The 25,568-nt window shown below is 45.3% G+C and overlaps 1 protein-coding gene across 1 annotated transcript in view; it reads right to left on the reverse strand.

Annotated features, from left to right (window-relative positions):
* Positions 1–25,568, reverse strand: part of LAMA1 (laminin subunit alpha 1) — a 152,786-nt gene that overhangs the window by 58,327 nt on the left and 68,891 nt on the right. Inside the window, exons 14-29 of the mRNA XM_060170511.1 lie at positions 24,963–25,174; positions 24,092–24,203; positions 21,577–21,687; positions 17,314–17,441; positions 15,745–15,831; positions 14,864–15,075; positions 9,958–10,064; positions 9,462–9,642; positions 8,697–8,833; positions 7,760–7,996; positions 6,617–6,760; positions 5,937–6,116; positions 4,839–5,024; positions 4,166–4,293; positions 3,405–3,525; positions 1,886–2,023 (exon numbers count right to left, since the gene is read on the reverse strand). Of these exons, the coding sequence (XP_060026494.1) occupies positions 1,886–2,023; positions 3,405–3,525; positions 4,166–4,293; positions 4,839–5,024; positions 5,937–6,116; positions 6,617–6,760; positions 7,760–7,996; positions 8,697–8,833; positions 9,462–9,642; positions 9,958–10,064; positions 14,864–15,075; positions 15,745–15,831; positions 17,314–17,441; positions 21,577–21,687; positions 24,092–24,203; positions 24,963–25,174 (2,421 nt within the window). The remainder of the gene's footprint in view (positions 1–1,885; positions 2,024–3,404; positions 3,526–4,165; positions 4,294–4,838; positions 5,025–5,936; positions 6,117–6,616; positions 6,761–7,759; positions 7,997–8,696; positions 8,834–9,461; positions 9,643–9,957; positions 10,065–14,863; positions 15,076–15,744; positions 15,832–17,313; positions 17,442–21,576; positions 21,688–24,091; positions 24,204–24,962; positions 25,175–25,568) is intronic.

Here is a 25,568-nt window from a genome sequence, read left to right on the forward strand (position 1 = left end):
TAAGATTGCATTCATCCGACACAACCTAGAAGTTACTGATACATTCTTCTTATAGAAAATATACCCAGTGCGGCCAGCTTTCAGAGCCTTAAAATATGGATCTAAAATGTATAGGGACCCAAACAGCGATGTGAAGCGCACTGATTTGTGCATAGTTGGGGTTCAGTGATCACACTGGAGGGTTGAGAGGGCAGAAGAGAACAGATAGATGATTCAAGAAATCGACGGTGGGTTAAGTGGGCTGTGTTCTTTCCTGAGTATAAGTTGACAGGTCAGCCGCTGACCTGAGAACTTTGTTCTGGTAGGTCAGGAAAGGGAGGGGAATCATTTAATGTCCTAGGAGTACCTAATCTTGTCAAAGTGCTTAGCTGCACCAAGGAAAGATGCAGCATGAAAGAACCAATTAACTTCTCAAACTATCCGTGTGACTTTTGTCCCCGTGATTGGCCAAGGGACCTTCTTAGCTAATTACATCTCACCTGAAGTTGCCTGAAATCAATTCTCCTTAAATTCTTAAATGAGATTTTCTCATTTTCTGTATTAGGACTTTATTTCTGCCCGGAGCGTGAGCTGATTAGAATGAATAACTTTTTTAACAGTGTTGCAGCTATCTGCATCTTCATTAAGTCCACTTTACCTTGAATGACTTGGAATAATTCTTTAATTCCAGATATATAATGAAGTCAGCCAAGGTGAACACACATCTTTTTAACTGAGGAGAACCAAGCAGTGCTTCAGCTTCTAAATTCACCTGGGCACTGCTATGGTTTAACAGTTTTCCCAGTGGAGACTGCCTTTAAATTCCACATATGAAAGATGCTTCCAAACAGAAGAAGATGGATCTGGTGTGGGAACCCTGGTTCCTGTGTTTGGGCCACAGCCAAGATCTCTAAGGCTTTGGTGTGTCTTTCTTGGTGGGGAGCTCATTTTCCTTCAGTGAGTTATTTTACCTGAAGCAGGTTAGTCTTGGCACAATTTAGACAAGGAACCAATGTTCCCACATGAGTTATCAGAAAGAATGAGGTTTCACGAGTAGGGAAAGAATATCGGGTTATTCTATGTTATCAATAAGGTCTCGTCAGCTTAAGGAAAATCCTGGATGCAAGAGTTTGTCCTCAGGAACACAAGACTTCTGTCTGGGTCACTTGGTCCTTTGCAGTGGTCAGAACTCTCCTTGTGTCCCTGACGGCCTAGGGGTAGGTGGCCAGGAAACAAATGCACACTAAGACCTCTAGGACAACATGTAGTTTTTAACAAATGCAAGGAGAGGGCATCACTTTACACAGAGAAACACATTTTCAACTTTGACATTAACTCGTTTTGAAACCTCCAGGTGACCCTTCAAATTCTATGACAGAAGGTTCTCACGTACTTTGACTACAACCACCAGTACTGCAAGTAAAAACAAGAGACGGGCTTCCCTGGTGGCGCAGTGGTTGGGAGTCCGCCTGTCGATGCAGGGGACGCGGGTTCGTGTCCTGGTCCAGGAAGATCCCACATGCCGTGGAGCGGCCGGGCCCGTGAGCCATGGCCGCTGAGCCTGCGTGTCCGGAGCCTGTGCTCCGCAACGGGAGAGGCCACAGCAGTGAGAGGCCCGCGTACCGCAAAAAAAAAAACAACAACAACAAAAAAAAGAGACACTTGACTAATTCCCAAATTGATATCCATAAACAGATTCAAGGAAGTAAAATTTATAAGAGAATTTCCACCAACATTATCAGACCACTTAGCTAGACCTTTCTGAAGGAAATATACGTATATCTTACATTTAGCTAAATTTAAACTCTAAATCAAGAAGCTTGTATGACCTCGAACTGGAAATGTAGATGCTCAGGGCCTGCTCTAATTCTAAGCGTCAGGCAAGTACCCAAACAAACCAGCGTACCAAACACTTCCCCGTTTCAGGGTCACAGGTGTCACTGTGTTTGTTGCAATTGCAAGGCACACAGGGAGCCAGCAGAGGGCGCGGTCTCCTGCCATCACCTTCTGGAAGCTTCCCTCTGTGGTAACCAGGTGCGCAGTCCTGAGGGAATGCAAAAGCAAAGGAAATGAACAAGAAACCTGATTAACAAATGCGCAAAGGACTTGAATACACACTTCTCCAAAAAAGAAACACAAACGACTAAACAAGCACATGAAAAGATGGTCATTAACACTAATCATCATGGAAATGCAAATCAAATACCAGCTCACACGCATTAGGATGGCTAGTATCAAAAAAAAAAAAAAAAAAAACCCAAAACAAAAAACCCCCAGAAGATAACATGTTGGCAAGGGTATGGACAGACTGGAAGACTTGTGCTTTGCTGGTGGGAATTAGAAAGGTGTGGCACTGTGGAGCAGTATGGTGTTTCATCAAAAAGTTAAAAACAGAGTTACCACATGATCCAGCAATTCTACTTCTGGGTATAAACCCCAAGAACTGAAAGCAGGATCTTGGAGAGATACTGGTACACCCATGTTTGTAGCAGCATTATTCACAATAGCCACAGGTGACAGCAACCCATGTGTCCACTGATGAATGGATGGATGAACACAATGTGGTCCATCCATCCAATGGACTATTATTCAGCTTTAAGAAGGAAGCAAGGAACTTCCCTGGTGGCGCAGTGGTTAAGAATCCACCTGCTGATGCAGGGGACATGGGGTTTGAGTCCTGGTCCGGGAAGATCCCACATGCCACTGAGCAACTAAGCCCGTGCGCCGCAGCTACTGACGCTGCGCTCTAGAGCCACTCTGCGCTCTAGCGCTACCGAGGCTGTGCTCTAGAGCCGTGTGCCACAACTACTGAAGCCCGCGTGCCTAGAGCCCGTGCTCCACAAAAGAAGCCACCGCAATGAGAAGCCCGCGCACTGCAACGAAGAGTAGCCCCCGCTCGCCACAGCTAGAGAAAGCCCACAACAAAGACCCAATGCAGCCAAAAATAAATTAATTAATTAAAAAAAAAAAAAGCAAATTCTGACACGTGCTACAACATGGATCCATCTTTAGGGCATCGTGCTAAGTGAAATAAGCCAGTCACAAAAAGACAAACACTGCATGATTCCACTTACATGAGGGGCCTACAGTAGTAGATTCACAGGGATAGAAAGTAGAAGGGTGAGACTGGGGGAGGGCCCAGGGGGGTTAGTGTTTACTGGGTACAGAGTTTCAGTTTTACCAGATGAAGAATTCTGGAGATTGGTTGTACAGCAGTGTGAGTGTACTTAACACTATTGAGTTGTACACCTTAGAAATGGTCAAGATGGTGAAGTTTATGTTTATACCTATTCTACCACAAGTAATTTTTAAAAGGCAAAAATGATGTAATAGAGACACACAGTTCTCTTCATCACTCGGAGCTGCTGTAACAAGCATATTTCAACCCCAAACCAGGAAACGGATGTTAACCACAGTCTCCCTACCTGACATGAGAATCCAGCTGTGCCAGGAGGACAGAGACACTTCTCTAAAAGGGATGCCACCTCCCTCTTGGGGTGCGACTCTTCAGCCTTTCTGCCAACCTCCATAGAAATATTTGAGATTCTGTGAAACCGTTGGGTTAAGAAATGAGAGGAGACACTAATATTTAAAAAGACACTTTCTTGAAACAGCACATTACTGAATAATGTTGGCACATATATGAAACCAGAGCTTTCCTGCCAGTTTGAGAGTAGTTCCTACTCACAGCTGTAAAGGAAATGGGTAAAAACACACTAAAAGCACACTAGTCATTATACAGGGAAGGTCCACAGCCAAAAGTTTAGAACTTCAATATAATGTTAGAGAAAGCACACCTAAAAGAATCTGAAGTACGAGCTTGGCCATAACCTAGGCGGCTTTCTTTATGGGAGTAGTACTACATGAGCAGGGGACAGCATTCTTGATGCCCTGTGACAGAGAAATGGGCATTGCAGTTTAAGGGCAGAAAATAGCAGAACTGTTTTGTTGTTTACATAGAAGATATCACCATCCTGTACTTACATGTTATATCCACATTAATACAGAAGATGGATAATCTATGTCACTTTTCACATATTTCCTAATAATATTAACATTTAATAAGGTTTTGGTGAGGGACAGAAATATATATGATATTAAAGATAGGAGGAAAAGTGAATCAAATCCCTTCAGTTTGCTTTCAAATAAGGAAAATATTTGGAAACTTCTAGAAGTTTCCAAGTACCTGCTTTGCTGTAATCCTTGGCCATAAGATGCTTTGATGAGGATGTACTCAATGTTGCTAAGAACAGACATAAAATCTGAGCGTGTGACAGGTTCTTCAGAAACAGAGTTAAAGTATTTCCAAAAATTCTGTGGATGAGAAGCACATTCAATTAAATTCAGGGTACAGATCCTCAGAGGCATATGAACTTAATTCCTTTAGAAATTTCTCCAGCAGTGAGCCCAGTTCTAAGTGACACTGAGTTTAAGTGAGGAAGCTCTCGTGTCACCTCCCAGGGGTGGCAGCCGCACCATCTCATTTATCAACGGCCTCACATCACCTCTGGCAGCGCTAGCCACGCAGACAGTCAGTAAACATCCGCTGGAGGAAGGAATCCACACTTTCCAAATTCAAGCGCAGCCAAAGACTCCAGACCATCATATCCAAACAGGTTGAGACTCGTGTGCCACGATAAAGGATTTAAGATGCAATTTGCACTAAATTAACATAAGCCTAATATACATTTCTTGAGAATGTGAAATTTGAATTCTCTGTAGAAGTTCTGCTAAACCCACTGGAATTTTGACCCAAAGCCTTCTTCTTCACTCTCTTATTACAGCAGCTTCATGATTTCATTGCATGCAGAGCAGAGTTCCCAGCCCGAGGGGCCTGTGTGAAAAGAGTGCTAGGTCACCTCTTTCATCCCCACTTCCTGCTCTTGTCTCAGTCCGTTCTTGGGGGCGGGCGCGTCCACATAGATGACTTGCTTTCTGGTCCGGCCTCCTTTGATGAGCACCTGAGGCTCCAGGTTGGAGGTGCCGATCCCACTGGAAGAATAGAAGGCCACGCTGTACCGTAGTTTGCTGCCGTAGGCCATGAGCTGTCGAAGAGTACAGTGTTGTTTACTTCTCTGGCACAGCACTGGTTTAAAATTATTTTATCATAAGTCTGCTGCCATTTGAAAGAAATCTTGTGTCTTAAAAATACATCACGTGGGTGGTGTCTGATACGTTGTCTGATATGAGTTTCCTTCTAATTCTACTTAATTATGGATCGTTAAATTGACCTAGGCTATCGTTCCTAAGTAAGCGATCCTTCAAAAGTTTTAAAAACCGCATCATGAAGGTGTGATCGGTTGTAAAAAGCTGTACTTATGTATTGTATACAGCTTGATGGATTTGGGGATAAGTATACACCCATGGGACCACCATCACCAAAGCCACAGCCACAGCCATCACCTCCCAATGTTTCCTCTTGATGATACTAACAAAGGTAAGCTCCAAAGTAACAAAACAGTCATTCTAATTACTTTCAAGCTCCTTTGAATTAAAAATTATGTATAGCCATCAGAGCACATATTTTCAAGTTTTAAAAATCAGGCTGAATTCATATACAGACTGCTATATTTATATAAACAAAGATGCACATGATGCCTTCAAGTCTCTGTCCCCCCCCCCCCAAAAATGAGCGCCCATTTCTTGAGAAGACCCTCTCGGGCCATAGCACCCAAGTTTGCATTGCGCCTCTATTAGTAAAAACAATAAATGTTTGTCGAATGACTGCTTTAAGAAGAAAAAGAATATGTTTTGAACTTTAAAAGACTTTCAAAATTGATGGAGAAATTTAAAGAGCCATTCATCTGGGGGATTTTTATAAGTGTTAACCTTTTCCATCCCCACTTAGAAGAGGAAATTAATAACTACTCCAGTTAGCAACAGGCCAACCCAGGCCACTCTGATTTCAAAGTGCACCCAGGAAATGTGGATGGCTGGAGGCTGGGTGCACGTCTCACCTGGTCTCCCTGAAATTGCCTGGGCAGTCGCCAGTAAAACGGCTCTGTGTGGACATGCCGCCTGACCGTCACGGCATCCAGGAGGACATCAGGGGCCTGGTAATACACCCCCTCGGTCGTACCCTTGAGGTTACTCTGAGAAACCACACGCAGAAGAGGCTGATCTGAGCCCAGCGTTACCTAGTCACGGAGGGGAGGACAAAGCCACTTTAGAATGTGAATTAACGCCGCACCTTTGACCGTCAGATTCTTCCACTGTTTCAGACGAGACAGTTTCATTATTATAACAGGAATAAGAAAGACTTTTCTTTTCAATTTAAACACCTGGATTAAAATGAACTGAAAATGCCTTTAAACCACTGCATTTAGGGTCAAACTCTTCCTATACTGGGCCAGGTCCAATTACATGAAGGAGACTGCTGAGAGTTTTCTCTTCACTCCGACTAAAGCTGCAGGCAGATTAGCACAGAACGACACTGACGCCCTGTTTCCTGCTCCATTTACTTCCTGGACAGCAGAAGCAGACCTCTGACTCTGGACTAACCCAAATCAGCTTCCTAGAATTTCTGATGCAGTAAGGGCAAAATTTAATATAAGTACTTGGCTGCCTCTCCCACCCTCACCCAACTCCCAAGGGTAGAGGCTTGCAAACAGAACATTTATCTGCGTGTGTAACCCACCGGCGTTCTCACGTAGCCCTCGGCCTCGGAGCAGAGCTGTGACAGCCCAAAGCAGAAGCATGGGGTGCACCCCAGAGGGTCCGCCTCGTCCAGAGCAAAGGTGCCAGCTCGACACTCACTGCATTGAGGGCCAAGGACATTTTCCTAAAGGGAACAAAGTGACAGACTCATTTCTACCTGAAAAAGAGAGACACGGTTTATAAACAAACAGAAATGGGAAAAAACACAAAAATAACTTTGGATGAACAAATATGGCTAACTAGCTGCTCCTTAGGCTGGTTCCTTAACCTCTCTGAGCATCAGTTCTCTCAGACTCAGTGATTCCCCAACTCAGCTGATCATCAGAATCGTCTTGGAAGCTTTTGGAAAATGCAGATTCCCTGGTGAGTCTCCAGGAGCGGGCCTGGATCCTCTTGGAGGTCCCAGGTGACCAGTCAGGTGGAGAGCCACGGGCCAGATAATTATTAGGGCAGGTCCTCCTGTGCTGACCACCCGTGGTGAGAACGGCTACCACAGATGTGGTGAACCAAGCACACGCCCACTGATGTTCCCGTCACCCCGCAGCCACATGAGTTTCCCCTTCCTCCTCCCCCACCGCTAATCAACCAGGATTCCATCTCTCAGACCCTGGGAAAGGAACAGAGAAGATGGCCAAGGACCTTCTAATAACAAAGCACAACGGGAAAATGAAAGGAAATACACGGAGTTAAGTATGATGTTGAAATCTAACCTCCTGGGAAAATAATAAACACAAATGTTCTCCAGTCTGGCCAGCACGCACAAGAGAATAATTACTTACCAGGTATAGAATCACAAATCTTCCTGAAGCCCTGTGTTATCTATTTTACCTGTATATTCAAGACAGATAGGCTACTCAGCCAACTGAAACACATGATAGAAAACTCAGCGTGTTTTTCAAATCAGTCCCATCATCTGACACTTGTAATTAACAGTACAAATTCCTTCTAAAGAATCATCCATCATTCTAGAAGAGCACACACAAAATTTAAACCCAGACCCAGAAGGTGGTGCAAACTCATTATGAGAAGCGTCTAAAACCCAAGTGCTTATTTAAACAGTTAAAGCCCCGAAGTCAGAATGGCGAGTGGGAGGGAGGGAGGAAGTGGAACCGGGCGCTAGTACCTTGCAAGAGCAGGTTCCGGTCTCCGGGGCACAGCTGCAGAGACCCTGCTCCTGGCCACAGGTGTCGGCCAGTGTCCCTCTCAGGTCGCAGTTACAGGCCACACAGTCCGGAAAGTCTCTGTACCCCAGGGAGCACTGATGGCAGGTCTGTCCACCAAATGCAGGCTTACATTGGCAATGGCCAGTGAGCACATCGCAGTGATGACTGGCTGACCCCGCGCTACTGCAATTGCAGGCCTGCAAGAAAAATACTGAATAAATAAAAAGGCAGCTTTTATATTTTCATAATGTACACATATAGGGATTACAGGAAAACACTAAACGTGGGGAGATTATACACACAAATGGATCGCTCTCACTATTGCCATATGGACTCACTTTGCCACAAGCCATCAAGAGGCCAGGACTTATGCTGCTGGACGTTAGTGAACCTTTGTGACACATGCAGGCTGGGCCACAACCGTGGCCTGAAATTCAATCTACTTAATAGGACAACGCAGTCCAGCAAAATTATTTTAGAAGTCCAGTAACACTCCCTCTGTTTCCAAAATGCAAAGTCTAAGTTTAACTGACAAAAGTAACACAGAAATACAGAACCGCTGAAGATCGGACATACCTCCCCCACCCCCAATAAAGTGATTTATGTCTTTCTCCTGGAAGATAGCATATATTGCAGAATATATTTAAAGGGCACCAAAATAAATTTTTGATCTTCTAACCATCAATTCCACAGCTAAACTCTTGAAGAAAATTTAGAATACTGTATTTTAAGGATGCTGCTTCTTCCACTTTGATTCCTACAATCGGTACTGAGTTCTGAATAGAAACCATCAAGCTACTCAACAGGTTAAAATCAAGCGAATAGGTAAAAGAAGAATGAAACCTGACACAGCAAAGTAATTCTCAGTTGAGAAAATGTGCAGGTGACAGTGCACACCTGGCATCCGAGCTCCGGGTCGTGGCCCCAGTATCCGTCTACACACCCCTCGCACGTTGCACCCCGAGTATGAGGCGGGCAGACACACTCCCCTGACTCCGGGTCACAGGTGTTCTGAGTGTGAGCACAGTCACAGGCTACAACAGAGACACAAGGTGTTGTTACAGATCAGGACCGTCAGGTCAACCGAAGGGGTCAGAGATGATGCTGCAAGTTATTTCCCTTGTGTTAAAATAATCTCAATCACTCTTCTAGTTCCTGAAAGAAAACTCGTGATCCCTAACACCCTGCCGTGTCTCACGGGAGGTGAATGCTCCTCCTTGTGGAGAGTTGCTCCTGGATGAGAGAGAATAGGGCACAGTGGGAGAAATAGAGAAAAGATCGGGAAAGGCCTCCACAGGTGGGGAGAAGAGAGAGTTAACACTTACCGAGCACTTGTTTGCCAATCGCCATGCTAAGGACTTTAAGCACAACCTTGACGGTAACTCCTGGATGGAGAGAATAATCGACTTCTCCATTTTACAGATGAGGAGACCAAAGCTAAGTAAAGTTAAGTAATTAGTCTAAGCTCACACAGTTAGTACAGCCTGACCAAGGCTTGTTTGTGGACTTACCCAGAATAGGGATCAGGAAATAGAAAAAAGGTATGAAATCTTACACGTTCAGAAAAAAGAATGTAAAGGAACTTCACAGAAGTCAAAGGAGAGCTCAAAGAAAAGTCTGGGAATTACAATGAAGTCTCAAACACTGAATTCAGGAGCTTACGTGTACAGCCACCGTCCTGGTAGGCATGGAAGCCGCGGGCACACCTGTCACACCTCTCCCCAGCTACACCTGGGCCACAGCGACACTGGCCTTCCTCCGTGCAGTCGTCCGACAGGGAGCCCGATGCACTGCAGTTACAGGGCAGGCACCCGAGCCCCGTGTCCAACCCGTAGTAGCCGTGCTGTTTCACAGGGGCAGAGCCACGGAAGACAAAATACATTTTAGTAAGTGGCTAGTATCTACTAGAACATTTCCCAAATCAACAACTGCATGTGTCACAGATTCCTAAAGCGTTCTTGACATCATTCCACTGGTCTCTGTAAACCGAATACATACTCTCCAGGTAGGGCCGCATAGCACTCACCAGCCATGTTGCAAGAACCTGCTATTTCTGGTGGTCGGGATTCCATTTCATTTGAACCAGTTAAGGCATCATTTATAGACATTAACACTGACACACACGTTAATTGTATGTAATGACCAGGAGGCGTCTTACCAGGCACTGGTTACACTGCTGTCCGGTCACGTGTGGTTTGCAGTCACAGAGTCCAGTCTCAGGATGGCAGGCAGCAGAAAGGGAGCCTTGGCCATGGCATTCACAGGCTAACACACACAGAAGGCATATTTGTGCCCATTTCTGGGTACGGCTGTTATAAAATCCCTTAATCCCCAAAGGAGAAATTTTAACATTCATGTTTCAAATCATGAAACAAAATTATTGCTTTGCAGTAACTTGAAAATTTTAGTATTTTTCTGAAAAGTAAGCCAAAATAAGGTTGGTGAAAGGAACCATCACAGAGAAAAAAAATTACTTGAAGCTGTTAAGATAATAATTGGCAAACGAACTTAACCAATTTCATGAATTCTTTGAAATTTTTAAAATGAGCCACCAATGTATATCAACCAATCTTCATTAAAAAACATGCAAAGAAGATTTCAAAATCAATTTAGCCACTTGCTCATTCCAATCATACATATTTAATATTTTAAAGCTCAGTTATAACGACCTAGATAACTAATACCGTACATCATAACTTAATGAACTATTTCCGTGTTCTGAGTCATGACTCCTTTGAGGTTCTTACCTTCTGGCCAGATGCTTCTGTTTTATCTACAGCCAGAATATTGATATTTAAAGCCACAAAGTCGCCCCCCCCTTCTCAAAGTGATTCAATTTAACGGGTCCAAGAACCGTTTACTTCGTACCACAGCTGTCAATATGTGCTTCATTTAAAATTTGTAATATGTTCACTGACAAGATATCCCAGGACGTGTACCATTTATGAATGCCTGGGCTCGGAAAATGCACACTCTCCGTCCTATGGTATAACCACGTTAAGAAAAACATCACGAATTATCTCAAGCCCCAGCACACTTTGTGTGGCAGCCTTTGTGGGGCAGAGCAGGGGTGGGCACTGGAAATTAGAAGGCTGATGGCCAGAGGAAAGGATGTGGGATTCTGCTTCCTTGGTGGACTATGGCCATGTCACTGGGCCTCTCTCCCCTAGTTTTTCCCTTGTGTGCATGGATTGATGTTCACAGCTCTTGTAGGAGGCTGGTCAAGTGTCATGGGCACCACACAGTGCTGCCCATTCTTGTAGTTTAACTTTTATTTTCTGTTTTTCTGATACTTTGACTTCTGGAGCCTTGCTGACCCTGGAGAGACAGCCACGCCCAGGGCTAGTCAATTTCCAGAGACTGTAAACAGCTCACCTGTTGGAATGCCTTTCATATGCAAACCATCCAATCCAGAGCCCGCACCCCACGCCTTCCTCACTGGCTCTCAGGTTCCTTTGGGCCCTGACATTCCATTGTCCACCAGTCCTAGTCACCCCAGGGCCTGGCATCAGACAAGAGGCACAGTCCCTAGGCCCCCGGACCGGCTGAAATGATTCAGACTAGCCAGTCCCAGACCTGCTTACCCTGCCGGCCCTTGTCTTCCTGCAGATAAACGCTCCTGTCCACACTTCCCCTCGTGACCAGCCCAGGTGCTTCCCCGTGTAGCCACCCCCATGCTGTGGGGTGTCCCCTGCGCCCCCGACTCCCCCCTGACCTGGCCTCCAGAGTAACAAACTGCCTTTGTGATGGCGGTCCTCTCCTCATCTGCTGGCCTTGCTGTACCGAAATAATAACAAAGCCTGTATTTAAAACCGTCCTCAGCCTCCCACCACTCTTAACTGTCTCCCAGGGAAAACATCACACACTCACACCCCGCCATCCCCCCCCCCCACCGCAAACCCTTAACTCTCTCTAAGTTTCCAGCCCCGGCTCTCCCTCCCGTCTCCCTCCCTCCCTCCCTTCCCCTTCACACCACCCAATCTTCCAGCCCAATTCTTGGCCCCTGGGCTGCTACAACTGCTCCTCCTAAAATGTCCAGGGCTCCCGGGTGCAGATCCAGCGAGCAGATCCTGCCTCCGTCCTGATGCATCTTTCGGTGGGACGGGCCATGCAACCCTCTCTACCTTTTGAACCTCTCTCTTACCAAGGTTTGGGGACCCCTTCCAAACTCTTTGGTTTCCTTCCTCTTTCTCTTGTATTTCCCTCTGATCCTCCCTTTCTGTGCCTTACTCAAACCCCACCCTTCCTCTGGGGAATATTCCAAGTTCACTTCGAGTATGATCATCACCAAATATTGATGATAATAACAAATCACATTTATCACACACCCGTCAGCTCGTGTCTCCATGTTACAGTCAATATATGAAATGAATGAATGAACCTTCATAGCAAACATACGAGGGAAGTACTATAATTTTCTCTATTTTTGGGTGAGAAGTCTAACACTTAGAAAGGTGATGTAGCTAGCCAGAGATCACACTGTTATCTGCAGTTATCCCTCTATAACAACAATTATAATAGCAATTATTAATAAAAATTGTTCATGTTATAAATAATACTAATTTAAAATATCTGGCAATTACCTTCTGCCAGGTTCTTTACAGGTATTTTAATTCTCAGAAGAACCCCACAATATAAAAATTATACCTACTTAAGTTATTTCGCACAAGGTTTCTTTAATATTAGCGCCCAGGAGGCTTCCCACCAACCTTTTCTCCCTCCACACCACTCTCTGCCCTGGACAACTGTGTCCACAGCCACTACTGCCATCTATCACACCAAAGCTGATGTCAGTAATACTGAACACTGGCATTTTTACCAGGTTCACCTAATAAAATACGGTATTATGTTATCGTGTGTAGGCTTCTGAGAAGTTCGTAAGAAGGACCCTTATTATAGACCTGGAAGGATTTCTAGTGAAACATTCAGAAACAGTTGTAGGAATTCATCTCGTCAAAGCTAGGAATGGGGGGGAAAAGGAGATAGGAAAAGAATAAAAAGTGTAAATGCTCAGAAACTAGAGAAAGCCAGGCGGGGTCAGCCCATAACCAGTCCAGCTCCCTGGGCCAACAACGAGGACCTAGACCCAAATCCCACCTGTTCTGACCCCCCCACTCCCCCGCACTCTCCACTCATCCCTGAGACCTTCTATTTTATATTTTCCCTTTTATCCCCATGGCAAAATGCTGACGCAGTTTGTCAGCGTGGATGCACATAAAGGAAAACACGATGGAAAACTTTTAAATATGTTTGAACAACGTGGGTGTCTGAATCCATTTCTTCAACATTGAATTTTATGTAATCTAAATACAGATCAAATATTTCTGATGAAAACTTAGCATCCTAATCGAGATGGGCTATAAAACACACACTGAATTTTGAAGACAGTATTAAAAAGAAAGAAAACAGTTATTAATACTTTGAAAACTTGATTACATGATAAAATAATACTTCTATATATTGAGTTAAATAAAATGTATTATTAAAATGTATTTCACCTGTTTCTACTTTTTAAAAGGTGGTTACTAGAAAAATTTAAATTACATGTGTGACTTACATTTCTGTTGGACAGCACTGTACAGAAAAATAATAAAAATGACTGCTCTTATTACCAGCAATTGTAATAGCTACCATTTACTGTCTAGAACTTTATTATTATTATTTTTTTTTGCGGTATGCAGGCCTCTCACTGTTGTGGCCTCTCCCGTTGCGGAGCACAGGCTCCAGACGCGCAGGCTCAGCAGCCATGGCCCACGGGCCCAGCCGCTCCGCGGCATGTAGGATCTTCCCGGACCGGGGCACAAACCCGTGTCCCCTGCATCGGCAGGCGGACTCTCAACCACTGCGCCACCAGGGAAGCCCCTGTCTAGAACTTTAAATTTGTCATCCCATTGACTTTTCAGAAAGGCTTTAGTGTATACGTATAATTATGTCCATTTTATGTATGAAGAAATAGTTGCTAGGAGAGGTTAATAAAATTTGCCTAATGTCACAGGGCTGGTTGGTGACCAATCCTGGACTCTAAACTAGTCAGACTCCAAAGCCCTGAATCCACACACGTGCCTCTCTCCTACACCATCGTGTGTAGCTCCCAAATAGACTTGGGATTTTCAAGTCTGATTAAATAAATTTCCAACTCCAATCACAGTATTTGGCATAGTGCCTGGGAAGTAACAGACACTTAATAAATGACAAATGAACTAAGAAATTAATCATCAAGGTTTGCAGTAAGGATGAAAAGAAATGCCATGAGAATTGTGAAAGCATTCCATAAACTTTGAAGCTTTATACAATTACCGGTTATCATAATTATCTACCTATGATAACCAGTCAAGGTGCTGAAGATCGGGTTCATAGGCCCAGAGCAACAGAAGCTTGTCAATCTCTTGACGTGATCCTAGGAAAACATCTTTTCTGGATCTCTTGCTCCCTCTTGTGTCTCCACGTTGTAACAGCACAGTAGGACCAGCATTTATAGGAAATTATCAAAATAATTTATAATTGTCACTTTTACTCTTTCATTCCTTTTTCAAGAACTGTGTGAAAAAATCTGAGAGCTGTTATCAGCCCTAAGGCTATAAGTTTGTCATTCTAGGAGTCTGAAAATCTGCTTTTCTAAGTAACTGGTTTTACATGGTCTGTAATTTCAAGGGTCTGAGCAGAGAGCCCTGCCGAGCGACGTGGGGATTGGTGACTCAGGCGCAGGCCACTGAGACGCACCAGTTTTGGGGGCTAGGGTCTCCCCATTTCCCATTCCACGTCCTGAAATCCCATCTGCCTCACGAAGCCCGTAGCATCTCCCTGACAAACGGGACAGGCTTCCTTTGCCTCCCTGGTCACTGGGAGCAGTGCCAACACTGTGAAGGACCACTTTCTCCTGAAATGGAAGGGCGCGTGCTTTCTAGGCCACCTGACCTTCATTTGGAGTAACTGATCAAGCTAACCCAGCACAGACCGGATCAAGTGACCTCCTGGGCTGAGCGCTTTCTGATGCACGTAAGTAAATGGATGGAGACTTCACAGGGTGATAAGTAATGGACCCGACCGCCAGGTCACACACTCACCGCGGCAGTTTTTCGCAGTCACGGCATCCCCATAGAACCCGTAGGCACACCTCTCACAGTGGGGGCCGTCAGTGTTCCCAAGGCATCTCAGGCATTCTCCGGTGACGGAATCACAGCTCCTGGCCTCCAAGGGGTCCACATTGCCACTGCAGTTACAAGGGACACAGGAATCTCCGGGCACTGTTGGGTTTCCAAAGTAACCGTCTGCACATCTATATAGAAGATTGAGAGAGGGATGCAAACAAATGCAATTACTGTAGACACTACCCCACCATCCAGGGACTCTCTGAGTAGTTAATCAACCACACTGACTCTTTACCGAAGATTTACCGTGAGAGGAATGCTGCTCGAGTTCAGGCATTCACAGATTCCCGTCACTCATTGTGTGGCTGGGGGAGGGCGTCCAAAAGGAGCCACACATCCCGGGGACATGCTCCGGCCCCAGACAATTCGACCCGCATCCCACCACTCAGCGATGTCACCTCCCACGGAGTCCAGCCAGATTTGGCACCGGGACGTACACGTGGGACAGATAACCCTGGCTTCCAGGCGCCAGAAGACAACTATTACATCAAACCACCCCGTGCTTATGGAATCACCCAGAGTAATGGGACATTCAAACGTATGAACAGAAGTACTGACTCCTGGCAGTTTCCTATTGATACTGATGAAAACTGAGATTAGCTCAAAGAGATCAAAAAGTCCCCAGGGACTTCCAACATTAATTTTTTAATCGATCGACTGGTTTTTCTCTGTGATCCGATGGAATAATAATGACATACCAAAGGCTCTAAAGCCACACTTAACCACACATTTAAGAATAAACACATAGAATTTATAGTAAAAAAATGTTTGGAAACCGGTCGAGCGAAGCAGAGTACCTCTCGCACCAATCCCCCGCGTATCCTGGGGCACACTGGTCACAGAACACTTCATCTCCATCGTCGAGGTGGCAGGTGGGGCTGAAACTGACAAAGCAGTAGAAATGAATGCAGTTCTCCAGTGGATGGTGCAGAATTCCTAAATATTAAAATGCTTAGTTTCTACCACTCCTGTCCTTACAAACTTTCACCGCGTGCTCACTCCTTAGCCCAGAATCCAAGGCCCCAGGCCACGCAGCCTGCCCATGGGCACTGGACACTCCCTGCTCGACCCTCGGCCCGCACTGCGCTTCTCCCCATCTGCCCGGGTTCACCGGCTCATCCCCAAGGCCCAGCTCAGCGGTCCCCTCCTCTAGGAGGCCGGCTCTGATGCTCAGGCAGAGTTCCTGTCCTCGAGTTCCCGGGACTGGGCTGCCTGCCTTAGAGCTGCCCACACTGGCCAAGAGTGAGCCCGCTTACAGGACAGAGCCAAGGGGCTCCACACTTCAGTGAGTGTAACCAGCATCCCCCGAGGCCCCCATGCAGCCCGAGGTCCCTTCATACTCCATTCCTGGTCTTGGGAGGACCGCGAAGGGAGGCCTGGGGGCCATAGCGAGGTCCCCACGATTTCACCAGAGCAGCCCTGATTGCTGTTTTGTACACTGGAGTTCCAAATAAAACTCCCCATGGGAGAATCCTCTAGGCGTGGATGGGGGGAGAGTTCTAAAGGGTAAACAGTGAGAGAGACTTTCAGACCGCTGGCCTGGGGGCACACAAGCCCCAGCATGTTGGTCGAGGCCGTGACTGTAACCGTCCTCCGCCTCCCTCGTGCTCTGTGCCCCGGGACCACCTGCAGCTCCGCAAACCGACCTGCCCCTCACGCTGCCAGACCGCGGCACCACTTCTTCCCGCCTAGCAGGCCCTTCTCCTCCACTGCCTTCAAACTCCCTCTCATCCTTCAAGTCTCAGATGGAGAGCTTCCACAGGGAATCGCCCCACACAGATTCCCTCTGCACAGTGGACCCACTTCCTCTGCCCTCGTGACCGCACTGTGGATTCCACGGCGTCGGCAGCCACAGAGGAACAGTTTGACACTCAGGACACCTACCATGATGCCCAGCATATACCAGGCGCTCAGTAAAGATTCGTTAAATTAAACTAAATGAATTCAGCCCATTCTCAATGAGCCTCGTATTTACATATTTTGGTCATTCGCTCAAATACTCCTGAAGCCCAGGAACATGTTTTATTCATCTCTGCATCTCCTCTGCCTCTTAGCACAGTGGTAGGCACACAACATATACGTGTGAAGGAACTGACGGCCAACATTAAACCAAGGGCAAAAAAGGCCATGCAAATGTCCTTGCCTTCACACAACTTGCCTTACGCAATTTAAAACATCAAAGTTTTTGTTTGTTTTTTTTAAGGAAGAGAGAATCTGTTCCTCCATCTCTAATCCCAATTAATTGCCCCAGGGCAAAATTAACACTCTCATCACACACAGGTCTTGCTCTGAAGGTATCAGTGCACGTCTGGATGGAGACCCAGGCCACGCGGGGCAGGACCGGCTGGTGGAGGAGCCCGGCTTACTTGTTGGAGGCCGTGGAGAGCGGGCAGGCACACGGCTGGCAGTCCCCAGGGGTTCCTCGGGAAGGCAGCCCGTAGAAGCCGGGCAGGCAGCGCTCGCAGCGGTCCCCGGTGGTGTTGTGCTGGCATGCCTAGGACACACGCATGGAAAGAAGACTCGGCTCAGGCCTCCTTAAAGGAATCTCAGGTTCACCTTCAAACAACCTGAAGTCCAAGTGAAGAAAAAAGGCAAAACGCTAAAGCAAGTCACCAAACTCTCTTATATGAGGAGGGGTTGCCTGTTTCCAGATCTGCTAATAAAAATTTTTAATTTATGTAAACGGGAAGCATAAGACCTTTCATTTCCAACCGTGTCAGAGTAACTGGCAGCAGACTTGCCCTCTGTAGGGACGGAATACAATACATCAAAGAGCTGCTCTCAGACCCCAGACAGCGGAGGTGCAGGATGTGCAGGGAAGGGAGACAGCGGGATGGGTCCTGCAACTGCATGTCTTTCCCCCTGGAGACAGTCCAGGAAATCCTGAATTTATACTACGGCATGGAGAACATCGGAAATGGTAAATACATGAGTAAGTACGAAAGATTTCTTTTCCTCATTTAAAACACCTCTTTAGAGAGTGAAATTACCCTGCGTCAGGTGTAGGAGGTGTGCGGGAGACGGGCCCCCGGGCGGCTCCTCTCCTGCCTGTTCCTTCCAGGCCCCTCTTCTCCCCTGGCTTGGTCTCCCTATTGCCCCCACCTGGTGCTGATGCCACCCAGAGCTCTCCCCTACAACCTCTGCCCTCCCCTGCCCGTACTCCCAGCCCCAGCCCCAACTGTGGGCCCTCTCCTCTCACTTCCTCTCCCTTGGGGTCTTCCATGTCCTTTTATACCCCTTCTCTTAAAGCCACTCATTTTACACACATTTACTGGACATTTTTCATCTGACTATTCAAATAATATTTCCAGTTGTTAACTACATACTTTTCTATCATTCCTGAGGTTGATAAAAGTTTTCCCATCTGTTCCATTTAATTGTGTTGCATCCTCTATATCACGGTTTCACCAGTTTTATTTAGGGTCATCCCAGACCAGAGCTTCCAAATTTGAATGTGTATACAGATCATGTGGGTTAAATGTTGACTCTGATGCTGCAGGTCTGCGATTTTGAGTTTCTAAAAAAGCTTCCAGATGACGCCCATGCGCTTTTCTTCTTTTCTTTTCATCCCTCATATGACCTTGGTTTTGATCATTAACCCAAATCTACGCAAAATGCAACCGGCCTTGGTAAAGAGCTACATGGTTGTGCTAAAAGAATTATGCAAAATAATTAGTTTCGTTAAAATCTATTTGATTAAGCTCAACTGCAAATGTCTCTGATTTGCTTTCTTTCCTCAAAGGGCCAGACTGGGTCTTCTTTCTCTTTGGGAAAACTACAATGTAGTTCTGTTGAAAAACCTGCTGAAGGTCTGTTTCAATGCTTTCTCAGGCAGGCGCCAACACCCCTTTAAGTGATGATCCCTGTTGGTGGATCTGGAACGTGAAGGGATAGGAATGCTCATCTCCTTGGGGAGCGAGCACATCTTCTCTTGATTGGAAAAGGAAAACCAGGAGGGCCCAAGACATGCACAACTGCATTTTATGCCCCTGTCTTTCCAAAGAAAAGAAATTGATTCCTCCTTGGAGTAAGAGCAGAGAGAGCTCAGAGAAAATAGTGAGGACACAGGTAAACTGTGGACTCTGGGTGGCTGTGATGTGTCAACGTGGGGTCACTAATTGTAACAAATGCACGACTCTGGGGCGGGGGGGATGTTGATAATGGAGGCGTATGAGCATGGGTGCCCACAGGGGGTAGATCGGAAATCTCTATACCTTCTTCTCAATTTCACTGTAAACCTAAAACTACTCTAAAAATAGTCTTTAAAAAAAGACAAGAATAGGAGCACTAAGAACAACTGGAAACTTCTCTCTAATAAAATGTATATAAGGCGTCAACCCCTAGAATCTAGATAACTATATACAAGGCCAGGGGCTAGTTACAGTTATGCTAAAGGAAGAATTAAAGGTTTCTTTTTAAAATAGAATTTAAAAAGCAAAGCAGATTAAACAGATAAGTGATCTTACAAGTTTTTATATTCCCCTGTATTCCAATCTAAATTTTATTACTTTTCTCCTTTAATTACTTAAAAAAGGAAAAAAAATAATTTTACAGCAGAAAAACCTGGCAGAGACTCCCTTATCCGAGTGACCCAGGCTAATTAACATCCCCCAGAAGCAGCCAGTGGCATCACGGACCCTGACAGCACACACTGGGAGGGCACGTCACCTCAAGGTCCTCTCACCAAAAATGGATAACCTCAACCTCACCACGAGAAAGTGGACCAGCTCCAGCGGAGGGACAGTCCACAGAAGGTCCGAAGATCTCAAACGTGCCCTAGTCCTGAAAACCAGGAACTGCCACAGCCTGAAGGAGGCAAAGCCTCCTCATACTAAATGCAGTATGGGACGGTAGGTTTGATGCTGGAAAGGAAAAGGATGAAACCTGAATGGAATCTGACATTTAGTTGATGGGACTATGCCATGTTAATTTCTGAGTTTTGATAACCATACAGATTGTGTAAGATGAGCATCCGGGGAAACAGGGCGATGCTCACACGGGAACCCTCTATCCTATTTTTCTAACCTTTCTGTAAATCTAAAATTATTCCTTAAAAAATTTTACACTATAAAAATTATTATCTTCTATACTTAGAGCTTTAAGGCTATTTAGCATCTTCACTTTCATAGGAGAATATATTTTTGGAAATATATATTAACAGAAGCACGTGCAAATCTTCCAGCCTGCCTGTCACTAAAGCCATAGGTGGTACAATCACGACCTGCTGACCACCCCCAAGTGCTGGCAGAGGCCTCCAAACCCAAATGGCAGGGGGAGAGAGGTTTTAAAAAAGCAGCGACCAGGACTTCCCTGGTGGTGCAGTGGTTAAGAATCTGCCTGCCAATGCAGGGTACACGGGTTCGATCCCTGCTCCAGGAAGATCCTACGTGCCGCAGAGCAACTAAGTCCGTGAGCCACAACTACTGAGCCCACACGTCACAACTACTGAAGCCCAAGCACATAGAGTCCGTGCTCTGCAATAAGAGAAGCCACCACAATGAGAGGCCCATGCACCGCAACTAAGAGTAGCCACCGCTCGCCGCAACTAGAGAAAGCCCGTGCACAGCAACGAAGACCCAATGCAGCCAAATAAATAAATTAAAAAAAAAAAAAAAAAAGCAGCGACCTCCCTTCCTTGTGGGAAGTTACACCTGAGGAACTTATTCTGGAGGGACTGAGTAGGCGTGCAAACATCATTCCACGCCATCCTACAGACGCTTCACTTACAGAACAAAGACACTGACAAAGAAAAAAACAAAACAAAAGCTGTACTTGCAGAGAAAAAGAAAAATTAGGCTCTAGAGAGAAAAAGCAATCAGCGGCATCATGCCGATATCTTCCCCATGGGTCTGATCGTTAATTTTCCTAACCCTGTGACTCAATCAAGCTCTTTTGGAAAAAGCATGATCCTTTCCCTGTGCAGTGAATAGGGTTCAGCTGATTACCATATGCATTCACTCCATCTCTGAGCAGTGAATCCACTAGAACCCAGGAGTGTGGCCTGGCTCCCAGGCATAAGAGCCTAAAAGAATTCCTGATTGAAGTTAAAAAACAAGTCTTGCCCTGTATCTGCCCCAAAGTTCATTCTCAAGATTAACTACATATTTGCTAAGCCCTATTTCAACTCCAACTGCATGAAAGAGGTACTTGTTTGCAGAGTTTATCTGAACTAACATCTATGAAGCATTATATATTATACAAAAGAGTGAGATTATTAGAAATTTTTTTTATTCCTCTTACGATATACTATGTAACATAATGTTAAAATCTACTAGCACTTGCGTTTAAAAGATCTGATGATCCTTTTTATTTAATCAGTGGTCGTTTTCTCCCTTTATATTGCTTTTTAATCTTGCAAAGTAAATCATTACTTATTGTTCTAATAAAAAACCTGCAATGAAATCATACATCTTTTTTCTGCTATCACCAAAGCAACTTTTCTTCACAAAAAAAAGAAGGAAAAAAGCAGGAAACATTTTATGACTTAAACTTAAACCTGCAGATTTCCTCTAGGGTCCACAAGGGCAGGGATATTCCCTGTGGAGGAAGCTTCCTTTTTAATCACTTCTGTACAGTGAGGGCTTCAGGGTGGGAGGAGGGCGTGCACTCAAGGTCTCAGCCAGACTCACAAAGCAAACGCCATGAACGTCACACTCAGCTGCATGGCCGTGGCATTCACAGGGCTGACAGATTCCTCCAAAGAGTATTCCATCCACGCGGTAATAGCCAGGGAGACAGGACTGCAAAAGAAGGATGGGTGACTGTCCAGGTTAAGGCAAATTTACAAAAAACGCAAATCATCTTCTTCCCAGTACGTTAGAATCATAAACCGCTCAATTTTCCATGAATGGAAACTTATTTTTTTTGCCCAAACGTGCCATAAAATGCACCCATATTAAGCATACGATTCAATGGGTTTTTTTTAGTAAGTTTACTGAGTTGTGCAACCATCACCATAATCCAGTTCCTTATATATTTTAAAGGTAGAAACATGCACACAAAAATGTAATGGCTATGCAATGAGTCAGCGTACATCATAGCAGTTTTCCACTGCAATATTCTTAGAAATCATGTAACAGCCTTTTAATCAAGGCTGTTTCAATCAAGGGGATTTATTTCTCTCAACACTTTTTCTTTTGCTTAAAATTTAGTAAATGTTGCCATCAAAGTGTTAAATGCAGGTCTGCGTCAAACGGCATCAGTTTAAGAGAGCAAACGTTGCAGGTGAGCTTCCCTCTGGCTATGCGCTGGACAGGCAACATGGGCGTTCAGGGGCAGGGAGCCACCTCGGACACTGTACTTCATGTCGCCCTTGTGACGACCCTGAGAAATCGGCTCTCTATCTGATAGACTCGGAATCCGGAACACGGCGCGTTAGCTACGGTCCATGGCACCCGTGCAGTGATTCCACACCAGGTGTGCACACCTCCAAGATCCATGTCCACGGGCTGCCCGGGGCCACAGCAGACAAGAAACACATCCAGAGTGCAGACCAGGGAGTAATTAATTTGGAGGTTGGCACATTCCCTTGGGGGCATGGGAGGAGGGGGTGTGGATGTGCCTTTTATTGTCCTAAGAATTCTTAAAGAGCATTTCATTATAGTAATAATATATAATGCCTTCATTCACACTGACCTTGGGAAAGTCCCCTGCCACCTCCCCCACGACCACGCTCCGCAGCCAGGCTCCCCCGGGGACAGCGGACTTGTCTACAGACAGGCAATGAGCAGGCAGCTGCCTGGGGGTCCGTGTTGCGGCTACAGGGCTCCCCCAAATTCCATTCCCAACCAGTAGCTGCCTGATTCTTTAAGTCAGCTTCTGAGTAACAGCTGGATAAAAGAATGAGTTCTTCTGCTTAACACAAACTCTTGCAAAGGCGTCTTGACCTGCCTGTGTGATGCTTGAGCCATCAACCCAAGCACACCAGCACTTCTGGGAACAAAGCCCCCCGCGCACTTGTTCTCTAGCAGCAGCTGCTTCCTGCTGTCCCCTCCCAGTCCAGCTGGCTGGGCTCCCACTTCCATGGTTGTCCCTGCTCTACCTGTCGCTCCCCTAAGCCCACATCCACATACTATGAGGTGGTCTGAGGGTCATTTATCCATTAAGCACTAGGCCCGCAGGGATTAGGACTTATGGACATTTGCTGGTCCTAAAAATAAATGAGATGTAAAAATAAGTTCATTGGTCCCAACCCTGTAGCCAAAAAAAATCTTGCAAAATATTTAAAATAGAAATAAAAATATTTAATTAAATATGTACACCACGAAGCTTTAGGCCAACTTTATTACCTACAAACCTAATATTATAGGTTAAATGTTCTCACTTCGTAAAAATGCTTGCCAAGAAATCACAGCCAATGACAAATGTTCACAATCACAGTCATGGGCTCATGAGGCGCAGGACCTCATGGCAATTAGCAGGGATGAAGTTCAATGACCACTTCCTAGCTGTGTGACCTTGGTCAAGTTACTTAACCTCTCTGTGTCTCCGTTTCCTAATCTACGGAACAGAAAGTATATGAAGGGCCTACCTCATAGGATTGTTGTAAGGATTAAATGAGGTAACATATGGAAGGGGCTCAGAATAGTGCCAAATGCATAGCAAGTTCTCAGTAAGAGAGAGTTACTATCAATATGTATGTCCAAATAATTTCAAAAAATATTTCAAAATTTTTAAGCGACAGATTACTTTCATCCATGACTGCAAGTATGGTTTCATATACTGCATATGTGAGGTAGAGCCCACCTAAGTAACATAGCCTGGGGCCATCAAAGGTCTCCAAAAAGGCCTGGCTTGTCTGAAGCTTTCCAGGGTCGCATGTTGGTAATTGGTAAATGTTCAAATACAATCAAATTCAATCCTCCTTAGAAATGCAAAATATGGCATGGGTGTCTCAACTTTCCTGTTGACTAAGCAGGACAGTGACGCTTACTTAGAGTATTCCCAGATGCCCCAGAGGAATTAGATTTCCTTAAACAATGTATTTCCAATGTTCCAATAACCTCCAAAAGTCTGATGTTTAGAAACACTGGGTTTCCAAAGTTAAAATTCAAACACGCATTACGACATCACCTTCAATATGCTTTTCCCCCAACCCCGCAGGAAGGAGAAAAGGAAGAAGACGGGAAGGAGGAGGAGTGTTACCTCACAAGAGATGCCCGCATAGCCTTGGGGGCACTCGCAATGCTCCACCTCTGTGGCCAGGGACAGGTCTATAACGTTAGGGCTGGCTGTGTCCAGAGAGACAGAATCCAACCTGCAAACAAACAGGCAGGGCCGTTACAGGACTTACACACTCGCACACGGCATCTAACACCTCAAAGAAGATGAATTCCTAAGAAAGATTTAATTCAAACAAAATGGTGATGTGATTTTTGTAAGTAAGTAAAGATTTTCACAACAGGACACTTTCTGGGAGCTGTTCATTAGTCCCTGGAAATGCCTTGGACATTTGGTACAAGACGAGCTGCTGTCCATACACAGCCGTGGGAAGGCTCTGAGAAGCCCGTTCCGAAGAGTGAACTCCAGAACGAACCCATGCAGCTGAACTCTCTCTAGAGCAGAGAGATTGTCCTGAATGTGCAGTTCTCTGTTTGCTTTAGCTGCATCCAACATGTATGCTTAGCCTGGCATTGCCAGAAACTGACCTTCTCAGAGTAACAAAACGACTAAGGATGGACTCATGAGCTTAAATAGTTTGTGAAAACCTAAGACCATTAACATCAGGAGGGTGAAAACCAGATGCAACACAGTTAACAACTGTCACCTCATTGGGCATTTCTCAAAAATCCACCCTGAAAGTTTCTGATCCCAATGCCAAGTCTATTTCCTACTAGATACATTTGTCATGGACAACAACTGTTATGCCTTTGATAAAATTATAGTGATAAAAAATAATTCCAAGACAGTTCTGTTAGCTGTATCCTTAAAATAATCAAGTAAAGTATATTCAGCTTAAAATTGTATGATAATAAAGACAAGATCACCTACGTCTTCCCTCCTTTTCAGTACACACCTGTAAAGAGCCATCTTTGCAGAATTGTAGTCGGCTCTGATCAAGAGATGTGTCACGTTGGCAAGCACGGTCATCAGCTGGTCACGATCTACCTCCCTCCTGCTATGAAAATCTCGGAAGTGCTCAGGCACGAGTCTAACCACGTTCAAGTGCTCTTCATAGGGCTGCAATAACAGGCCCTCTGCCTGGGTCCTTAAAGTGAGCCCATTCCCCTAACATTTAAAAACAAGAGGAAATACATTCATAATTCAATTTCATGATCAAACACTAAAAGCAGATTTTGTATTCAGCCACGTGGCTTTTCAGTTGTGTGCAGGTTTTTGGCAAACGTGTAATGATGTCCATAGCCCTTGGTCCAGAACGACCAGAGAAAACGTATCACTATCTTCCTCTCAGAGGGATTCGGATAAGTCTAAAGACTGTGCCTGTGCTGGGATCTCAGAAAAGAGACAAAGTCATGCACTAGCCCACAGTTTCCCTCAAAGCAACCAATCTGACACCTCTAATCTTTTTTTTAATTGAAGCATAGTTGATTTACAGTGTTTCAGGGGTACAGCAAAGGCCAAGGCCTTGCTGGGTCTTTTTGTGATGGGAGTGTGGATACAG

The sequence above is a fragment of the Lagenorhynchus albirostris genome, chromosome 14 (assembly GCF_949774975.1).
Source record: "Lagenorhynchus albirostris chromosome 14, mLagAlb1.1, whole genome shotgun sequence".
In the NCBI taxonomy this organism is placed as follows: domain Eukaryota; kingdom Metazoa; phylum Chordata; class Mammalia; order Artiodactyla; family Delphinidae; genus Lagenorhynchus; species Lagenorhynchus albirostris.